At 42.7% G+C, this 22,235-nt stretch overlaps 1 protein-coding gene across 2 annotated transcripts in view; it reads left to right on the top strand.

The window, feature by feature from the left end:
* The window catches only part of LOC106737859 (uncharacterized), a 283,248-nt gene that overhangs the window by 206,591 nt on the left and 54,422 nt on the right, over nt 1–22,235 (top strand). The window contains exons 13-14 of one of the 2 annotated variants that reach the window (XM_019489653.2): nt 14,834–14,944; nt 21,386–21,483. In XM_019489653.2, the coding sequence (XP_019345198.2) occupies nt 14,834–14,944; nt 21,386–21,483 (209 nt within the window). The remainder of the gene's footprint in view (nt 1–14,833; nt 14,945–21,385; nt 21,484–22,235) is intronic. The other variant, XM_019489655.2, reaches the window with a different exon arrangement.

A 22,235-nucleotide genomic window follows, 5' to 3' on the forward strand; every position in this document is an offset into this window, starting at 1 on the left:
TTTGAGGGGAAAAGGGGTCCAGGATAGCTGGCTATAGTTTAAGAAAGCCGTATTAAGGGTTTAGGAGCAAGCCATCCTGATGTGACTGAAGAACAGGAGGTGCACCAGACCAGCCTGGCTAGACAGCAATATCTTTAATGAGCTGAAACTCAAAAAGGAATCTACAAAAAGTGGAAACTTTGTTGTATTACTAGAGGAGAGTATATGAATATCATATAGGCATGCAGGGAGAAAACTAGGAAGGCCAAGCACAGTTTGAGATACAACTGGCCAAGGACATAACATGCCATAAAAGGGATTCTACAGGTATGTCAAAAGTAAGAGGAAGACTAAAGAAAAGTTAGGTCCCTTATGGAATTTGGAAAGGCAATCTAGTTACAGAGGATACAGAGATTCAGTCACTTTTTACTTGAATTCATAAATAGGGTCAGCTACCAGGTGACAAACATAGTTGGCCACAAGGTTAGGGAAGAAGACAAACAGCCTAAAGTAGTGGAAGATTAGGTTAGGGATTACTTAGGCTATAAACAGATGTTGTCTTTGGAGTAGGATCAGGTGTGCTGGGACATATTCAAGCATAGCTGATCTGCTTCACTGGTGACTACAGCCATTGTACAGGACCACTGGCCCTTAGAATCAGTTCTCTGCTTCTCCTGGGGCTTCAGGGGCCTGATCCTGCAGGACAGCAGGGCATATAAGCATGTTATGCACACACCAGGAATCCTGCAGGGGATTCTTGGTGCATGATTCACACTGTCATGCCCCATGTCTATATGCAGGGCAACCCGCTAGGGTTCTCCTGTTTGCAGATATTTGCTTAGGGAATCCGACTGTAGGACTGGGCCACTTCATGCCTGAAGACATGTCCCAGAAATTCTCCTGTGGGTGCAGAGCAGGTAACTGGGCTTCCCTTCTCCATGCCTGTAGGGGAATTCCCAGGGAGTATGTCTGCAATTGGAGAGCTGGGAAGCCTGTGGGGTTCCCCACTCTGCATCTGCAGATTTAGGCCCCAGGTCAGAACCAGGCATCTGGGGATGTTGTCACACAGGATCAGGCCTTTGAAATCCCAAGAGCACCTGCCTGGGACAGCTGGAGAGTTCAGGCAGCCCTGGGCTCTCTGCACTCTTGAGCCATAAGCAAACAGAGGTATTCTGACAAAAGGCACCCAAACTATTACTAGAAATTGTTGAAACCACAATTTGGGGCATTTGGGGCACAACAAAGGGCATGGATATCAGTTTGCTCAGGTTTTGTGCCACCATAAAAAATCTTATGGTAGTAGAAGGGTGACATCTGTTTGCAGCCTTAGAAAAGCTAGATATCTGTTTTTAGGTCAGCAGGGCCTGATGGGATGTACCTGTAGTCCGCAGGTTTGTCATTGCCCTGAAATAGAATAGTTTTCTGAAAGCATACTGTTAGGTTTACAATAATTTGGATTTTTAAGAAGTATTAGCTTTACAGCTGAATACAAGGCATGACCTGTGGCCTAGCAATGCAGCTGACCACAAGGCAGAATGATAGCTAGGCCTTTGCTTGTGTCAAGTAATCATTTTAACTGCAACAAGCATTTTCTGAGTTAAAAAGTGAATCTGTGTCTGTGTGCTAAAAAAAATCAGCTACAGCAAGAAGTAAGATAAGACAGAGAAACCATTGTTTGAGCTTACTGGTTGTGTCCTTGAGAAGTATCTTCTACTGTGTAAGGTTTTGCTAACATAATGTTACTGTTACTTAACTTTTAGCTTTTAAAAAGTGCTAGTTCAGCTTAATAAAAATATGCTGTTACAAAGATTTGTAGAGCACCGCCCCAAGTATTGCTTTTTGTTAACCATATAGTCTTGCTTTGTTGTAAGAAGTATAAAAGATCGCCTCACCCTTGAGGGGGGGCCATTTTGCCTTTTGCTGGCTTTATGGTCTTTGCTCAAGCAAATAAACAGCTGTCTTTCTTTACCCGCGTTGTCTGTCAATCAAATTACAGCTAGACAACGGACCTTAGGGAAGTTTCTCCCACCACATACCTAAGACTGAAGGTCTTGGCTGGGGTAATTTTGGAGCCATCAGCTATCCTGAAAAGAGTTGTTGCTAAGGGGGACTGAGTTCAATGGCCACTATGTCTTATTAAACTGGGTTGTACTAATCAATTCTTGTGATAGGTTCCCATACTTACTTGGCAGGGGAAATACCATGATCACTACGATGGTTTTTCTAGTCACTGGGGATAACTGCTTTTCAGGCAGGGGATAGTACCTGCAGAGGTAATGTATAGTTAACCTCCCACTTTCACTTCCAGTGGGAAGATCTTGGCTTTATGCCCACTTTATGGAAATGGGAGACTCCTCCCTAGCTTGCTCCTGTGGCCATATGGCTGAGGGCAAGCAAAACTCAGGGACATCCAAACCCCAAGTCTCTGGGCTTGGTCCTGCATGTAGGATGCCTGCCAAATGATTTGGAAGCATCTGAAGCTGAAGCCTGATCAATGCCTTAAGGGCAGAGATAGGGATTAATGGAGCATCAGGGTGTAAGGAGTGGAGGAGAGAAACTCAAAGGTCAAAACAACGGCAATAGTGGCAAGCAACCAGAAGGTGAAAAATAAAATGAAATTTGGACAAAAAAAATCTAGAGACAGATGGAGAGCGGACAGAAGTGGAGAAGTAGAAAAGAAAGACAACAAAGAAGGGAGCAACAGCAAAAGTAGATGACCGAGGCAGCGGCAAAGAAGTTGATGGCAACAGGGCCACAGGGAAGAGAGAAGCAGAGGAGAAAGGGAGATAGAGCAGGAACAGCAAGAAAAACTATGTCAGACAAGAGACAGAAACTGTCAGAAGCATAACAGAATGTCAATCTGCGGGGAGTGGTACAGTGGGAAGATGCAGAAGATGCACTGAAAGATGTCAGGGAGGATTGGAGACTGAAAATAAAAGCAATATCAATTGGTGATGGGATGCAGATGGAATTGACAATGAACAGATATGAGTTCATAGAAAAAATACTGTTTGAGATATTGGAGGTGAAGGCAGAACATCTCACCAGCCTGTTGCTTTCCAAAATGGAAAGACTTAGAAATTTTCTTACTGAACCAGTGAAGGGTATGAAAATGTTTGGAAGAAACATGCAGAGGAATGAGGGAGGGAGAAATTAAGAGGGATAAAGTTTATAGCAGGGGAAATGTCAAGGGAACGAATGATTATTGTAAGAATGTGTAGGGACTTATAGAGGCAGAAGACATAGAAAGGTGGATAGAATTGCATGTTCAAAGAGTAATGTGTATAGAGAAGGTACGGGACAAATATGGTATTTGGATGCGGTCATGGAGAGCACAAGTTGAGAGCAAATGAGTGGAGCCCAGGTGGGGTGCAGCACCTCCTGTCTGTGATCCAGCTGGGGCCGCACTGATGTCTTATAATTTATCATGGACAAACAAAGCAATGCAGCAAATGTGGCAAGGAGGGGCACCTTTCCACATACTGCTCCCCCATGGTGTGCTACATGAAGGGTAGGGGTGTAGGGGCATAGAAATGCAGTGTCAGGAGTCCCCAAAATGTATTAGCTGTGGGAGTTGGGAGTTGGAACACATATTCTGCAAGTGTCCCAAAGCCTATGCAAGCAAGGTCAGATCTCCTGAGGAACAGCGTGAATCAGAAAGGGGCAGTGGGGAAGAAGTGGAGAGTGAGAGGGAAGTTGAAATGGTGGAGGAGACCCCACAAGAGGGAGGAAAGGAGAAAGAGGGGAGTGTAATACCTGTAACTGAGGCACCTCAAGAAGAAACAGCAGAAGATGGAAGGGAGGGGTGGAGCAACAGATAGCCCAGACACAGAGGTGGAGGAGGGGGAGAAAGGAGAAACCAAACAAGCAGAAGAAATGGAGGCAGAACAAGTAAAAGAACTCAGGAGCCAGGGAAGGAAATGGAAGAAGACACGGGGGAAGAAAATCAGGAAAAAAAAAAGCCTGAAAAGAGGGGAATGAGTTGGAGTCTGAGACAGAGAGCAGGTTCCTGCCATTGACTCCCCTGGGCTTCGGCCCAGAGAGGCGAGCTAGAAGTGGGAAGTGGCAGGGAGGCAGAAAAGTGGAAGCCTTCTTTAATGCAAAAGCTGTTGGGAAGCTTGCAAAAGTGACAGGCATGAGACTGGGGAAAGGGGAGGAGGAGAAGTAGCGCCAGTGCCATAGCAAGCTGCAGAAGGGACAGGCATACACATTTCAAAACAAGCACAACAGCACTGATTTTAGGAGGTATTAATGTGAGGAACTGACTAACAAGGAAAAGATGGGAACAAATCAAACCAATGTTAAAGCAAGTATGGGCGGATTATATCTGCCTACAAGAATTTGGGATACTGGGGGAAAGGGATTATAAGCGCTTTGAAAAAAGATGGAGATGGGAACCATCCTGGTGGTCAGAGAAAAATGAAAAGAAAAGCGGCTGGAGTGACAATACTATTCGAGAGTCCAGAGATGAAAGGAAAATAGGTGGGAGACATAATCAGTGGCAGACTGCAGTGAATGATCCTATCATTCACGGGAACAAAATTAGAAGTTCTCAATGTATATGCATCATCGGAGTGGGAGGGGAGGAAGGCTCTGCTTAGAAAGCTAGCAGTGTATGTGGTTGGAGGGAGACTGCAGATAATAGTGGGGGACTTCAGTTGCATAATTGAAGTGTTTAGACAGTTCATCCAGATTGTTATAGGCCTGTGCAAAGCAGATAGTATTTGCTTCGGATTCGGCTGATTCGGGGAACAGTGATTCGATTCGGTGATTCGAATCACTGTCCCAAACCAATTCAGCCAAATCTGATTTGGAGATTCGACTACTGTCGACCTTCAGGAGTCATAGTAAGAGCCCCTTAAGAAGAATGGAAGTGTGGAAGTTTAATGTGCAACTACTACAAGAGAAGGAGATATGTCAAGTGTACACAAGACAGTATGAGGGGTGGAGAAGACTGAAAAAATATTTTATGAGTACCAGAGAATGGTGGATGATGGTGAAAATGAGGACAGGAGAAGGAAGCCTGAAGAACCATGGGGAAAAGAATGAAAGAGCTGAGAGAGCTGCAAAGAAAGATGCAGGAGCTGCTAAAGGAAGCCATAGAAGACAGGTATGAGAAGAACTAGAAAAAACAAGACAAGAGATAGAAAGCTGATTTAAAAGAAAGATGAGAGAGAAACTGTTTTTAGCACAAGCACCCTGGGTGGGAGAAAATGAAGAGTGGTCCTGATTCTTTTTGGCTAGAGTGAAGACAGCAAAAGGAGAACAAAAGTAGTGCAGGAAGAAGGAGGTACCTGGGTTGAAAAGCAGGAGGAGGTGTTGGAGGCAATCAGAAATGTTATGGAGAGCCGTATCAGAAGAAGGAAGAAGATGAAGGGTTTGCTGGAAGAGACTGAAGAAAAAGTAGAGGAGGAAGAAGCAAAGAAGATGGAAGAAAAGATAAGCTTATAGGAAGTGGAGGAGTGCATTAAAACGTTTAAGAGAGAAATCACCAGGAGCAGACATACTGCCTATGGAATTTTACGAGAAGTTTTGGGCCTGGGTAGGGAGGGATATAATGGAAGCTTTTGAGGAAATAGAAGCAGGGAAAGATCAAGAGAGGCAGGGAAAGATTTTACAAGAGGCATTGTGATCTTCCTTTTTAAGAAAGGGGAGAAGGAACTCCCGAAAAACTGGAGGCCAATTACAGTCCTTAATATGGACTATAAGTTAATAGCCAAGATACTGGTTTTGAGGATGAGGAAAAATCTCCAGAAGATAAGTATGTGCAGTACCATGCAGAAGTATCTCCAAAGTGATTGGAGTGATCAGATACACCGTCTCACCTCCAAGACAGGAAAACAGTGAACGCACACAGTTATAGCAAACCTAGATTTAGAAAAAGTGTATGACAGAGTGGATCATGATTACATTATTCAAGATAAGCTAATGTAATATTCAAGATCCTAAGGGAAATGGGGTTCCCAGAGAAATGTAAGTGTTGGATAAGGTTATTGTATAGGGCAGTGAAGAGTGAAGTGCAATTAATAGGCATCTAAGCAGGGCTTTTAAAATCCATACAGGGGTGAGATAAGGGTACCCACTCTTGCTACCACTATTTGTGTACATCATGAAACTGATAGCACAAAGAATAAGAGAAGACAAGGTCATAAGTGGAGTAAAGGTGCTGGGAGGGGGAGAGGTAAAATGTGTTTTATATGTGGATGATATAAATGTAGTAGTTAGAGATAGCAGGGGTGTAGGTTGTAGCTGTGTTGATCTAAGGACATAGGCAGACAAGGTTCCTTGGGTGAATTTGATATCTTTTATTAGACCAACCCAAATAGTTGGAGGATAGTTATTAAGCAAGCTTTCGGGTTCAAAAACCCTTTGTCAGGCTAAGGAAGTTTCAGCAGTTGGTGTGTGCTCTTCCTGGATGGAATGAAAAGTAAACAAGCCAGGGGCTGGGCTGGGGAGTCAGTTGCCAGGCAGATTGTAATGTATCAAAAATCCAATGTCTGTGTTTAGTCCATGATCTCTAGTATCCAGCAGGTTGATGAAATGGAGCTCATAGGCTCGTCTCTGGGAAGTGTTGTGTAAGTTTCCCTTGAGGATCAGGACTGAGAGATTGGAGAGAGAGTGGCCCTCCTGTATGAAATGTGCCCCCACCGGTAATTGGGTATTTCTGTCTTTGATAGATTTCCGGTGTGCGTTCATTCTGGTGCGCAGTTGTTGTTTGGTCTCTCCTACGTATTTTCCATCAGGGCATTTGGTGCATTGGATGAGGTATATTACATTTCTGGAGGTGCAGCTGTAAGATCCAGGGATGCTGATGGCTCTGTTGTGGGGTGTAGTAATAGTGCGGGTGGTGGAGATGTGTTGGCAGGTTTTGCATTTCTTGTCCTGGCTCGGTCTGGATCCTTTGGTGTGTTCTGGGCTTGAGGAAGTTTGCTTCTGGTGATGAGGTTGGCGAGGTTCGGTGCTTGTTTGAAGGCTAGGATGGGTGGCTCTGGGAAGATCTTTTTAAGAATAGGGTCTCTTTCTAATATGGGTTGCAATTTTTTGAGAATTTTCCGTACAGGTTCAAGGGAGGGGAGATACATCATAACCAGCGGTGTGCGATTTGTGGGGGTTTTCTTCTGTACTGGAGCAGTTCTTCATGTGGTATCTGGGTGGCTCTTTCAAACATGTGATCTAACTCTCTGGACGAGTGTCTTTGCTGGGTGAAAGCCTTTTTAAGATTGGTGAGGTGGCGATCCTGGGTGTTCTCTTCAGTACAAATGTGGTGGTATCTGAGGGCTTGGCTGTATATCACAGCTTTTTTGGTGTGTTTGGGGTGATTGCTGGTTCTGTGCAGATATGTATGTTGGTCTGTGGGTTTCTTGTATACTGTGGTCTGTATTTTACCCTTCTGGATACTGATCATTGTGTCTAAAAAGGAGATGTTGGTGCTGGAGTATTCTAAAGAAAGTCAGATGCAGGGATGGTGACTGTTGAATTTCTGATAGAACTCAATCAGAGATTGGAGGTTCTCAGTCCAAATGATGAAGATGTCATCGATGTATCTTAAGTATAGCAAGGGTTTGATGGTACAGTTCTTGAGGAAGTCTTCTTCCAGGTGGCTCATAAAAAGGTTGGCATACTGTGGGGCCATTTTAGTGCCCATAGCTGTTCCCATCATCTGGAGGAAGTGTTGATTATTAAAAGTGAAATTGTTGTGTGTGAGGATGAAGTGTATAAGGTCAGTAATATCTTTGGGCCTGTATTCGGAGTTGTAATCTTGTTCCTGTAGATATGTAAGGCAGGCTTGGATGCCATCCTGGTGTGGGATGTTGGTATATAGGCTGGTAACGTCCATGGTGGCTAGGAGTGTGTTGCTGGGAAGGTGGTCTATGTTTTTAAGTTTCTGTAGAAAGTCTGTAGTGTCTTGTACAAAACTTGCTCTGTGGGTGACAAGCGGTTTTAGGATTGATTCAATGAAACCTGATATTTCCTCAGTTAGGGTCCCATGGTTGGATATGATAGGTCTGCCAGGGTTCCCTTGTTTGTGGATTTTAGGGAGCATGTAAAAAGTCCCCGGGTTAGGTAGCAGGGGGATCCAGGTCTGTAGTTTTTCTTGTAGTTAGAGACAGACTTTCAATGGAAAGCGTGCTAAAGCATACATTAGAGTATGAAGAAGCAATGGGACTAAACTAAATAGATCAAAAAGCACCATAGTGGGAATGGGAAACTGGAGGAACATGGAGAATTTTGGCCTTCAAATAAGAGAGAGAGTAACCAGAGTGCTAGGGATCAAAAGGTGATGGCAAGGATATGGCAAACAGTTCGGTTATGGTCTGGAAAGATACTGTCCTTTTTTTGGAAAGTGGTGGCTGTTAAGGCTGTGCTACTGCCAATTATTCCATATACAGGAATTGTAATCCCACTGACATGGTGGCAAATAGCAAAAATACAGAAGGAAATATGTGTGTTCTTCTGGAATGCCAAAAGAGAAAGGTTGGCTAGATCTGAACTTTACAAAGCAAGAGAGATGCGGGGGTGTGGGCTGCCAGACTTGGGATTGTTTGTCTATGTGAAACATGTAATCGCAGTATATAAGGCAGTAACGGAGGGAGAGGGGAAAGTGGCATGTATCACCTGATTTCACCCAGCTGCAATTATGAGGAAATGGGGAGTATATCAGACCTCTTTAAAGAGGCGAGGGGTGTGGCAACCGCCAATTCATTACATCAGGATAGAAGGTTTCATGCAGAGGTATAAAATAGGGTATGTAGGGCTGGAGGTCCTGAAGGATCATAAGAAACTGAAAAAAGCAGTAAAAGAGAAAGACAAGATGGTGCCATGGGAAACTTTACAGAAAGATAGGTGAAGAAAGTGTCATTAGTGCAAGAGATGGTACTATATGGACTCATACCGAAGGGCCCAGAGGCAATTTTATTAAGGACTTTTTTAGCATGTGTTAAATCTAGTTTATGGAAAGTAAGAAACTTTTGGGTTTTTAAGGAGTTGGCTTTCACTGAAAGGGAGTTCCTGAAGCTGGGATTGCATGAACTGAAATACTACATTGATCAGGACAAGGAAGAGATTGGACAAAGAAGAGAAGAAGTGAAGGAAAAAAGGACTGGACACACTTGTTTCACTAAATCAACAGAAAGGACTGATGGGAGGGGTGGAGAGTTTCAGGTGCTTACTGAAGCAAAAGCTTTTCATGGGGTTCTGTATGAAGAAAACAAGTTCTGTAGGGTTTTTTGGGAGAAGTTGATGTATGTTGTTTAAGGGTTTAATATATGTAGTTGTATGTAGTTGTATGTTTTTAGATATGTATTTGTTTTTGCAATAGGAAGTTTTGGTAAAACAAGGATGCTCAATATGTGAAGTTTTGTAAATGTAGGGTGATGTGTGTAAATAGCAATAAACTTTGTAAATAAAAAAAAAGAGTTCCCATCTGTATGTTTCTTCAGTATGGGCCATGTGTTTTACTGGCATTTTCAGTGCTGGTTGCATTCAATCAACTTCATAGTTAGTTTCCATTACTGACCACATGCTGCTTCTGGCAGCAGTTTAATGAGTGACAATATATTTATCAAGGAGGTGCAAATATAACATGAAAGGCTTTTTCCTCATGCTGACTGGGGGGGAAAGACATCAGGAAGAAAATCCCATCCTGTGTTCAAGTAAATACAGTATATACAGTAAATAATAAACTGCAGCTAAGTTATCAAGCTCTTGAAGATAAATTGTAGATAAAGTTATAACCCAAAACTCCGTTTTTGAGACTCCATAACTTTCCTTAAACTCCCTCCAATTTTTCCCCTATACATATATGTTATTGTTTCACAGGACCACTAATCCAGCTGGGTGAGCCAACAGACTTCCCCCTCTGGGGCTGTTTGCAAAAGGTAGTTTATGGAGTAGACAGCAGTGAGAGCTGCTAGTGCAGAATGGTCAGCTACCTCCTTCTTGCCTCCTCATAATGCCATGAAGCACAAAAGAAAATTCCACTTTTCAGGACTGTTCACTTTGCATTGGGTTGAAAAGTATTTTCAATATCACAGTCACTTTCCGTGTAGACTGTGACAGCGCAGTCAGGTGGTGGCTGCAGGGAACAAGGTTTTATTTCAGTTTGTGTAATGTTAGACCATATCAAATGAGACATTTGGGACCTTTGCTTGGTTTGGCTTGCATCATGAATTAGGATGTGAAATATTAAGAAGAAATCTAAATGTTTGCATCTCACCACAGCATGACTACAGCCCATAGCCTGCCAGTCTGCTCATTCTTGCTCATTATAGAACTGAAAAGTATACTTTTCCTGGTTCACGGACTTCTCAGTTCCCAGCTTCTTGGGTAGGGGTCCCATCGTAAGCATCTGGTTAGATCAAAGGTAAATCCTAATGATTTTACTAAGCTCTTACCCTTACAAACCAGTGGCCACTGGGTGTAAGGGTGAAGGGGACAGGGGCTCTGCTGGTGTTCTTCTCAATCCTTCAAGTCAAGGGGAGGTGGCCAGGCAGGAGTGAACACACCCTGCAGATCAATGCATGGCTGCATAGATAATGTTGCCAGCAGGGCTTGGCTGCTTTGACCAGGGGATGCTGTTCCAAGAAGAAAGGTTGTTAGGTAAAGACAGGATCCACCTGACAAAGAGAGGGAAGAGCATCTTCACAGGCAGGGTTACTAACCTAGGGAGGAGGGCTTTAAATGAAGCTCGCCAGGGGATGGAGACCAAGGCCCTGAGGGAAATGGGGAAGTGGGTGACCTGGAGGAAGCACAAATGGGAGGGGACAACAGGGAAGGCATTCTCATTCTGTCTGAGAAAGTAGGACAATCAGCTCATTCTCTCAGGTGCCTGTACACAAATTCACAGAGCCTGGGAAACAAGTAAGAAACATTGAAAGTCCTTACATAGTCACGAAACGATGATGTGATTAGAATAACAGAGACTTAGTGGGATAGAATGCATGACTGGAGCACTGTCATGGATGGGGGGAAGAGGAGGAGGAGTTGTGCTTTATGTAAAATTGCCATATGATTGCTCAGAGCTCCAGTTTGAAACTAGAGATAGGCCTATTAAAAGTCTTTTGGTGAAGGTCAGAAGGGAAAACAACAAGGGTGATGTCATGGTGGGTGTCTGCTATATACCACCGGACCAGGAGGATGTGGTGGATGAGGCTTTCTTCAAAGAGCTAGTGGACGTTTCCTGATCACAGGTCCTGGTTCTCGTGGGGAACTTCAATCACCCTGACATCAGCTGGGAGGGCAATACAGCAGTGTGCAGGCAATCCAGGTAGTTTTTGGAGAGTGCTAGGGACAACTTCCTGGTGCAAGTGCTGGAATGGCCAACTAGAGGCCATGCTTTTCTTGACCTGCTGCTCACAAACAGGGAAGAATTGATGGGGAATGTAGTAGTGGATGGCAACTTGGGCAGCAGGAACTATGAGATGTTTGTGTTCAGGATCCTGAGAAAAGAAAGGATGGCAAACAGCAGAATAAGGACCTGGACTTCAGAAATGCAGACTTCAGCTCACTCAGGAAACGGATGGGCAAGATACCCTGGGAGGTCAGTCTGTGGGGGAGAGGAGTCCCGGAGAGTTGGCTGTACTTTAAACAAGCCTTACTGCGGGTGCAGGAACGAACCATCCTGGTGCACAGGAAGATTAGCAAGTAAGGAAGAAGATCAGGTTGGTTTAGCAGGGAATTCTTCAGTAAGCTAAAACAGAAAAAGGAGGCTTATAAGAAGTGGAAACTTGGACAAACAACTAGGGAGGAGTATAAGAATATTGCTTGTGCATGCATGGATGAAGTCAGGAAGGCCAAAGCACAATTGGAGTTGCAGCTAGCAAGGGATGTGAAGAGTAACAAGAAGGGTTTCTACAAGTATGTTAGCAACAAGAGTAGGAACAGGGGAAATGTGGGTCCTTTACTAAATGGAGGGGGCAACCTAGTGATGAAGGATGCAGAAGAGGCTGAAGTACTCAATGTCTTTTTCACCTTGGTCTTCACAGTCAAGGTCAGCCCCCATACTACTGCGCTAGGCAGTACAGTTTGTGTGAGAAGGTGAGCACCACTTAGTGATGAAAGAACAGGTTAGAGACTATTTAGAAAAGCTGGATGTTTAGAAGTCCATGGGGCTGAGTGCAATGCATCTGAGGGTGGATGTGGGGAGAGCAGTGGATGTGATATACCTTGACTCTAGTAAGGCTTTTGATATGGTCTCCTGCAACTTTCTTGCAAGCAAGCTAAGGAAGTATGGGTTGGATGAATGGACTGTGAGGTGGACAGAAAACTGTCCAGATCACCAGTCTTAGAAGGTAAAGCCAATGGCTCGGTGTCTAGTTGACAGCTGGTATCAAGTGGAGTGCCCCCAGGGTTGGTCCTAGGGGCTGGTTTGCTTCAGTATTTTCCTCAGTGACCTGGAAGATGGCATAGAGTGCACCCTCAGCAAGTTTGCAGGTGACACCAAGCTGGGGGAAGTAGTAGATATGCTGGAGGGGCAGGGCTAGGATTCAGAAAGACCTCAACAAATTGGGGGTTTGAACCAAAATAAATCTCTTGAGGCTCAATAATAAGAACAAGTTCAAAATCTTACACTTAGGACAACACAATCTCATGCACAGGCTGGGGTACAGGCTGGGGACTGACTGGCTAAGCAGCAACTCTTCAGAAAAGAACCTAGAGGTTACAGTGGACAATAAGCTGAATATAAGCCAGCAGTTTGCCCTTGTTGTGAAGAAGGCTAACAGCATACTGGGCTACATTAGTAGGAGTATTGCCAGCAGATCAAAGGAAGTGATTCTTCTTTTCTATTTAGCACTGGTGAGGCCACACCTGGAGTACTGTGTCCAGTTTTGGCCCCCATGCTGCAGAAAGGATGGATTGGAGAGAAACTAGTGGTGGGCAATGAAAATAGTTAGGGGGCTAGGAAACAGGACTTCTGAGGAGAGGCAGAGGGAGCTGGGTTTATTTGGTCTGGAGACAAGAAAACTGATGGGGGATATAACAGCAGCCTTCAACTACTGAAGGGTGGTTCCAAAGAGGATGGAGCTAAACTATTTTCAGTGGTGGCAGATAACAGGACAAGGACCAATGTTCTCAAGTTGCAGCAATGGAAGTTTAGGTTAGAGATTAGGAAAAACTTTCTCACTCCTTCATGGTTTATGTTAAATCAGAGTCCCCCAGCATCTTAGATGCTTTGTTGGGCGGGGCTGAATCTCCAGCAGAGACTGAAGGTACAGGGTGTCTGCCTGGCTTCCTCTTGCTCCCCTCCCTCCACCTCACCACTCCCTGCTGAAGCAGGGATTCCCCCCTCTGCCTTACACAGACACCGCTCAGCATTAGCTAGCATACCACATGCTGGCTACAGTCTGTGCTGCTGGAGACGGGACAAAGGCAGTGTCAGCTTAGGGCTTTTTGGCACTAATCAACAGGTAGCTGGTAATGTCCCTCCATTCCTTCCTTGGGAATGGTTATTTAAGAAGAGTTTGAACTAATGAGAGATCCTTTTGTTTTGCTGATGGGCTTATAAATGCTCCCTGCTGTGTAACTAAATGCTATGTAAATCCCTGCTGGCTCCCTTGATGACCAGTGAGGGGGGGCAAACCCCTCTCTAATCAGAGCATCCTGCTGGGGCCTGGCCACACCCCCCTCAGCTCAGCATTGTGGAAGGGAAAGGAAGGCTTCACTAGTGCCTCCTGGCTCCTAGCCTGAGCCACTGCAGGCAGGGGCCTGCTGTTTTTCAGTCCAGAGAGGATGTCTGTGTGGTTACAAATTGATTCAGCCTAGGCAGTTTAGACTAACCTGCAAAGAGAGAATCAGTTCAGGCTCAGGCTTTTAGAATGTCTATCCCTTGCTTAGGAGGGTAGTAAAGCACTGAAACAGGTTACCCAGAGAGGTTGTGGAATCTCCATTCTTGGAGTTTCTTAAGACCTGGCTAGACAAAGCCTTGGCTGGGATGATATTGTTGGGGCTGGTCCTGCTTTGAACAGAGGGTAAGACTAGCTGACCTCCTGGCATCCCTTCCAACTCTAACTTTCTACGATTCTATGACTAAGGATATGAGGTTGATTTAAGTAAGGTACTCAAGTTTCAGGTTATCCCTTTTTTTCAGTTTTGATGACCATTACCTTCCTTCCTCTTCTTTTAGAGTGCACTACCTCTGTGAGACACTGTAATTAAAGTGCCCAGCATGTCTTGCATATTAGTGTACCCACACTTCAAAATGTTAGTGGGGGCAGTTTATCTAAAGCTCATTGAATAAGGTTTAGATAAAGTGTCCCCACCACCATTTTGAAGCATAGAGATGCTGATACATGAGATACAGGAGGCTGCTGTAGCACAGTAATTGCCACTCTCCAGCAGACTTGATTAATCTGTCTGCTCTAACGCACTGCAATTGCAGCATATCAGTGCAGCCTCCCTGCTCATGTATAGGCACCCTATGATTCTTCATACTGCCAAGTCATGGACTTCTATGAAAATCTTGTTTGCTTTTAGTGACTCCTGATATTCAAGTAATTTTTGTATTCTTTAAGTTCTCTAATGCTAAAAGTCAGATTCCTCATTGAAAAATGTCTGGGTGAGGGCAAGGAGGGAAGAAATCTTATGTTTCTTAGCAGTGATGAATCTGGAAAATTAAAGGACCCATTTTAGTGAAATCCAAAAAGTGTCCCATTTACTCCACAACCAGTAATGCAAGGCCATAATGCAGGGTCTCATCGTAGGAGAAAGGAGGAGTAGGAGTTTTGAGGCTTTTCCTTCAGATAGAAAATGAAAACAAGAGATTAATTATACAAAGTTACACTTCTAGAAAACATAAGTTCCTTGCAAAGGATATGGGTTATCTTACTGACCATTAATGTTGTGAACATCTTTCCAGGTGGATACTGATGGAGATGGCTACTTGAACTGCATGCAAGTTTTGATGGCACTGAAAGAAATAGTCCCTTCAGAAGCTTTAACTGATGCAGAAGAACTCTATGTATACAGGGTAATTAATGTCATAAAGATTTGTAGATTTGTTCTTTGAAAGTTTTGGGGTCAGGGAGCCGATACTTCAGCTATTTAAACCATCACATGTTGTCATTCAGTATTTTATACATTTATGAAGCCTCTCATCCAGGAATTTGGAAACTATTTAAGTCTCAAAATATTCCTCCAAGAGAGGCATTCTGTATAATGTTCAGTTTTACAGGTGAAGTGCAAAGCTGAGGTCAGAGATGTTGGGACCAAAATGTTCAGAAATCAGAATCTAATTCTGAGAGCTTCCGTTTTTGGATTTTCAGCTTGAAACATCAGTGGCCTGATTTTCAGCATCATTGGGCACTATAATTGTAAATGGGAATGGCAGGTGCCCAGCACCTTTGGGGATCACTGCCTAAGAATAGCACCTAAAATAGTAGATATGTTTGAAAAAATGAACTGTTAGATGTTTCCTTTTACATGCTGCAATCTGAAGTGCACAGCTCATTTCATAATGAAGCTAGTTTCCAGTAAAGCAGCATTCTGATAAAAAATAAATTCTTTGCATCCAAGAAATGCTAAGAGGTCCATTAGGAAAGTGTATGTAGTGAGTGATCTCAAAAAGTCAGTAGGAATTTTCTCTGGCAGGTATTTTTCAGAGGTCCTTCTACGTGAAGCATGCATGGTAAAGACCACCAATTCATTTGTGCTGTTTGATTATTCAAAACTTCTAATAAAAAGTGTAAAACAGTACACTATTAGTATGGTAAGAACACAAGAAATGCCATGCTTGGCACAGTTCCATCTAACCCAGTGGTACAGGGCATGGAAAGGAAAAGAATATTTAAGCAGGCCTGATCCAGCTACATCTCTCCTTTGCACCTCTCTCCCACAGCTTCCTGTATTCTTGGGCCTAGGAAGTCCTAAATTGGAGATTATACTCCTAACTGTCATACTCCCTGCTTCCTGCTGGAACTGTTCTTCATGAATTTTGTCCAATCCCCTTTTGAACCTTATTAAATTATCAGCCTCTGCATTCTCATATGGCAAAAGAAAAGAGCTTCCTTTTCTTTTCAAATCTGATACCTAATAATTTTATAGTATGCTCCCTAGCTCTAAGATTGTGAAAGATAGTAAATAGTAAATCTTTATTTACTTTCTCTATGCCATTCATCATTTTGTAGACCTCTGTCATATCCTCCTACTTGTCTTTTTTCTAAGTTATTATACCTGACACTTGTAGGATGTATTCATTTCTTAAACTATTTATTCCATATATACACTAACAGAAATACTCCTTTTTAGCTATGTTTTATTATTTAGGTCCAAAACCAAATAAGCTAAAGAGTCAGTTTTCCAAGCAATGTGAGGGGAAAAAAATATCTAACCCAATGTGTATTTGTGCTGTGTATACACAAATTAGTACTTAAGAAAGCTACTTGGTCAGTCTGTGATTTGTTCAAAAGCTTTGTCTCTATCTAACAACATATCTGTAACTCAAAATTGTTGAGGACACAGTCATCTTCTATAAGACCACATGATGTGGGTTTTTTTTGCACTTTATTGTTGCATTATTCTATCTCCATTTTAAACTTCCATAGTTGTCAATGTATACTTTGTTCTAATAGGAAACTAGAGCCATTTCCTAATTGCTAGACAGAATTGAATGTAGCAAGTTAGGAACAGAGGAGCACTGGTGAAGTAAAGCCACTGTGTGGTCTTATGTTGGAGTACAGCAATGGCAGCTATAACATTATAGAGGAAAAGGCTGAAAGGCCCTGCTAAGCCAGACACCGTTACTACAATATACCGGGGTGGGCTCCTGATGGAATTAAAAGATGGCGAGCAAGAAAGAACATTTTGTTTTTTCTAAAATATATAAACTGTTTCAAAATTTGCTTAATGTGATTTTGGTCATGCAGGTGTGGAAAGACCCAGGATGAAACAGGAAGGAACGGCAGGGGCTCAGAGGCAATATTTTGCCTTTGCATTAACATTTTGATGACTTATATTTTTCAAAGTGAGTAATGCCTTCAGGCTCCTCCATTGTCAGGTATCAAACTTTACATTACTAAAAAAGACCTGATTTTCTAAAGAACTGAGCTAAGATGTTTCTAGTAGGGCCCTTACAGTCACTACACACTATTGAAATTGTAGACTATTGTTTATATCTGGATTTTAGATCAAAGCACAAACATTAGCCGCCATTCAAAACCAATCATTACGTTTGTCTATTTTTTAATTTTAAAGGCACAGATATTAAATAAAATATTACTTCTGAATGTCCAATTATTGATGCTTTAGCACCGAAGTAATATGGTCCAAAGCAAAAAATTTACTTCTGAATGTTGTCCAACTATTGATGTTTTAGCATCTAAGTAATATGGTCCAAAGCAAAAATTTTTTGGCATTCTTAAGACAAGTGCTTAGTTTAGCTTTTCTTCAAAAACAAATGTGGTGATCCATGTCCTCAGCTAGTGTTAATCAGTGGAGCTGTGCCAGTATATATCAGTTGAGGATCTGGCCTTCTCTTATATGCCTATTTGCAGTCTTTCAATCATGATACTGTTTAAAACAGACAGACTCATTTGACACACAACATAAATGTCACTGACACAGAATACCGGTACTAGGAAATACTGAAATAAAGAAAAGTATAAAAACCTCCATGATTTAATCGTAACCTTACAAAGGCTTTGTTTCTTTGGACACTTTCTTTGAAAAGACCCCCATTCCAAACAAAACAGAAGGAGATTAGTAGGAAGTGATTATGGAGACAGGAAATCTGAAAGCCATGAAACTGTAAATAAAGTGTTATTTGTACTACTGTATCTGGTGCCCTACTTTACATTCCCAGCACGAAATGTTAGACAAGGCTTTAGCCCAAGAGTATGGGACAAAGTTCTTTGGATGCTTAAAAATATGCATCTTGTATATTAAATAGAGGACTGCCATTCATACAGGTTATACTGGGCCTTGGGTTCATCTATGTACATTTTTACATGAAACTTGGAACTTCCTAGCCAGATCCAATTGCAGTTTGTTCATGGTGGCAGCTGATGTGAATTGTTCCAACATCGCGCACACATCAAATGGTTTAATGTTAGTATTTGAAGGCATAGGCACCATGGCAGGCACCAGTGCTAACATCGTTATATAACTCATATTGCATCATGATAATCCAGTTCACTGATGCCTGCATTTATTGTTTACTTTTATTGCATCTAGAAAGCTCATCTTTTCCTTCTTTCAACATTATTGTATATGATCCATTAATAAATCTAAAAAGGTTTCATTACACTATACACTTGGTCCTTGTTTAATGAACCGCCTTCTTTTATAGTAATAATAATAAAAAAAGAATTAGTACAAACTTTAATTACTTCCATTATGCCATGTTTGCTTTGTCAGTGGTTTCTGCTTTATGAAAAGTTAAACCACAAAGTTAGCCCAGCAATTTTTTATGCTTGTGCATGTGCCTTCAGTTAATACCCTATCTTTTTCCTTCAATGGCCTTACATTCTGTTCCCTGTTGAAGTTAAATGTGGTTCGCAAAGCTAAGATAGACAATCTTAGAGAACAAAGTACCTGAACAAGACGATATGTAGAGGGCCAACATTTTGTGGGATGAGGAGCTTTAAATAATGGGAACTTTAAAGGAATTTCTTATTACTCTGTGTGTGTGTGTGTGTGTGTGTGTGTGTGTGAAAGTGAAAAAGGAAGAACTATCAACAAGGCTTGTGGGTGATGTAGTGATCATTGGGTTTAATAAACACAGACATACAATGAATGAAAAGAACTACATAAACCATTTGTAGAGCAGCAGGCAACCTCTGCAGACCCTTTGGGTGCTGACAGAAGTAGCATTTGCCAGATGAATGGCCCCTTGAAAGCACTCTATAGCCATGCCCTGATAGACGTGCATGGCTGCAGAGCACTTTAAAAGTGCCTGATTGCACAACAAAGTAATCCTCATTACGTGATGGTTCAGATGAAGGTGCTCACTCCAAAGCAGAGCACCTTCATTAACTTCTGTAAGCTCCTATGCACAAGCAATGCCCCACCCCTGGTGAAGTCTGTAGGATAGGAGGGAAAGAAGGAAGGGGGAGGGAGCTGTGGGCTGGGGTTTGCCCAGCTTGAACTGGAATGGGTAGGGCCAGATTAATGCATAGGCAAACTCGGCACATGCCTAGGGCCCTGAGCTATGTTGGGGGCCTTCCCTTTGCCTTGCCATCATGGTGTCTGCTTCCTAGTGGTAGCTCCATGCCAGTGTTGCCTAATTTGCTTATAATAAGTGGAATTAGGCTTTTTTCCCCCAAAATGTTGCTTTAATTTTTTAGTCACGAGTTGCGTTTTTCGGGGCTTTTTTAAATTTAGAGATTACTTATTTGGGGCTTTTCTGTAATACAGTGGTTCCCAAACTGTGGGTCCAGGTTGCAGAAACAAGATGGGGTCACAGAAGGGCCTGGCCCGACCATCATGCAGCTTCCAGGTGGGGCTGCTGCTGCTGCCACCCCAGGGTCCTGTGTGCCTCTGGCCTGCTCCAGGCACCAGGTAGGGAGAGGGTAGGTGCTGGGGAAGGGCGGGGGGAGGCTGCAGCTGGGCAAGCGTGCAGAGCTCAAATGGGACGGGTGTGGGTGTGGCAGAGGGTGAGGAGTGTGGAGACCCTTCACATACTCCCCCGATTGGTGCACAGCCCCTGTCACCAGCAGCGGCAGCCCTTAGGACACTTGTGGCCCATGCACGTCCAGGCGTGGCTCCAGCCAGTACTGCACAGTGAAGTGAGGAGTGAAGCCCTGCTGGTTGCCTCTCATGCCAGGCTCCATGCGGTGCACATGCTACTGGGGAAAGCCTGCTGTGCAGGTTATGGAAAGCAGGGAGCAGGGAAGGCAGCGGCTTCAGCTCAGACACAGTGGCTGCTTATAGATGTGGGGAACCCCCCCCCAGAACAGCGCTTTACTTCAAGTTCAGCTTGCCCCTACACGGAGCACAGTACATGCCCAGAAGAGGCATCATGTTAGTTGAACCCAGCTCACCCAGTGTTTGTATAGATCAGGTGCTTCAACTGGGTTCTTTTATCTAAAAACTGATTGAATCAGCTTTAGAGAAATCCATCAAAAAGCCCTGCTGAAGTGCCCAATCTATACAGACACTGCGGAGCTGGGTCAAACTAATATGCTGACTCTTTCAGTAAAGCTCTGTTTTGTTTTGTTTTGTTTTTTCATGACTGTCAGTGCCTAGTGTGGCATGTATTCATGCTTTATGAGGTCTCTGACAAATTTTGCCTTTCTTATTTGATACATGTATTATATGAGAGCTGTTTTTAATGAAGAGGGAGAAGTGAGAATGTAGAAATGATTTGGTTAATTTTCAAAATTTGGCATTGATTATGATGTGAGCAAATGCACTAACTTTCCCTATCCTTTCATCTCCATGCTAAAAAGACATAGGGCTGTCTTATAAGAATACTAGGAGTGACTCCAGTGGAGTGCCAAGCGACCCACACCAGCTTTAAATTAGCTAGTTATGGGCATTGAATATAATCCAGCAGTGATATCATGGAGCTGATCATGGGCTGAGAAATCTACTCAAGAAAGAGATTAAATTAATCCATGCTTATTAGTCCATACTGCCATGGGTGGATCATGACAAACTGCTGAGCTAGCTGGTGTAGATGAACCCTTCAGACTGAATGGCAAGTTTAAACTGTGTTACAATGCTGTTTTCCTGAGTTGCTACTTCAATGACACCAGGGAAATGTGTGAGTTCTGTGAGTTGTAGGCGTTGGACCAAATGTATGAGAGGACAAAGAGAGCCTTCTAGGGTATAATATTAATATCAGTTAATTACTAATTCAGTATTAAAGTTTGAATGAACATGTCTCCCTTTTATTATTATCAATTGTATCAATGTAGTGCCCTGAGAGAGAGTTCATACAGTAAGAACTTTTTTTGAGTGTCTTTAGATAAGGTTATACTTCTGTTTAAAATATCAACATGTGGCAAACTAAACTTGGTAGTCTTAAAAATTATTCTAAGAGTTTACATTGGTGGGTATGCTTTAAGAAGTTGAGCATTTGAGGGGAGGAGGGAAAGTTGCACTGCTTTTCCACTTATCTACCAGAGAGTGTTCGTGCATCAGGTAAATGGATTTGGTGTGATTTCTTAAAACACTTAACTCTCTGTTTTACATATATTCATGTGGGGGGTGGGCAATTCTATCTGAATTAGGTATGTAAAGTTTGGGAGGGGCCTTACAATACAATGTAATGTTTGTCAGGAGTCCAGTCTTGTCAGCTTTCTTGGATAAATTATTTTAAGATTTTTTTTCTGCCTATGTTAATAAAGCTTGTTGCTGCTTCGATCTGAGCTTATTTCTTTCCCCCTCCCCACCACCCTTCAAGCAAGACAGCAATCTGTTCGTTTTAAACCCTTCATCATCTTTGCTCTCTCCATCTCTGTTTCCCCAGATTTTAGAGATTGTTGACTATTATGTAACAGATGGCCTGACAGACCTCCGACTCTTTGCAGTGATGGCTAGCTTGGCCCAGAAAATAGCATCACTAGAGTAAGTATTCAGAGGCATAGATGCTCATGAATTTTAACTCCTCAGTGACAAAAGAATTCAAGGGGGTAAGAGCTGATCTATCAGTAGCCGAAGTAATTAAAAGACTTAGATGGCTCTCTAGTGCAGAGTATCCCTTCACTGTTACAGGCTGTTTGTACTAGATTAAGCTAGTCCATGTCCCATTGATCTCTAAACTATAACTATGCTTTGAAACAATGGAACAGCTTAATCCACAAACTGAGACATTCCAGCAAGCATTTGTTAATGCTGTCCTTTTGGCTTTTAATGAAATGTATACTGCAGCATCAAGCTGAAAAAAATGTATATCAGTGTAACGTGAATATTGTGTTAGAATTAAATTTTGATTTTGATTTCTAGCTCATTTCTAGTGAACGGAGCAAGCCAGGGAAATTACTTGCAGTAAATTGCTCATTCCCTGGCTCTAAACATTTAATAATTCCTAGCCAGAGTATGTATTTTCCCCCCATCTCCTTTATACTTTGCCTTTGTTCTTTAGAGACACTATCTGCCCACTGCTTGGGTCCTCTGTGCTGTTTCTCCTTCCTCCTTTCTGAATTTCACTGAAAGTCTAGTTAAGGGCTCTTCAAAATATTTTATGAGTCTTCCTTGTGAAGCAGGAGAAAGCTGAAGAAAGGACAGAGCCGTTTCTGAACAGATCTCAGAACCGAGACAATTCAGTGGGTTATTCAAATTGGAGCTGATTTCTATATCACTTTTGAAATAGAAAGGAA

The sequence above is a fragment of the Alligator mississippiensis genome, chromosome 4, assembly GCF_030867095.1.
Source record: "Alligator mississippiensis isolate rAllMis1 chromosome 4, rAllMis1, whole genome shotgun sequence".
NCBI lineage: Eukaryota > Metazoa > Chordata > Crocodylia > Alligatoridae > Alligator > Alligator mississippiensis.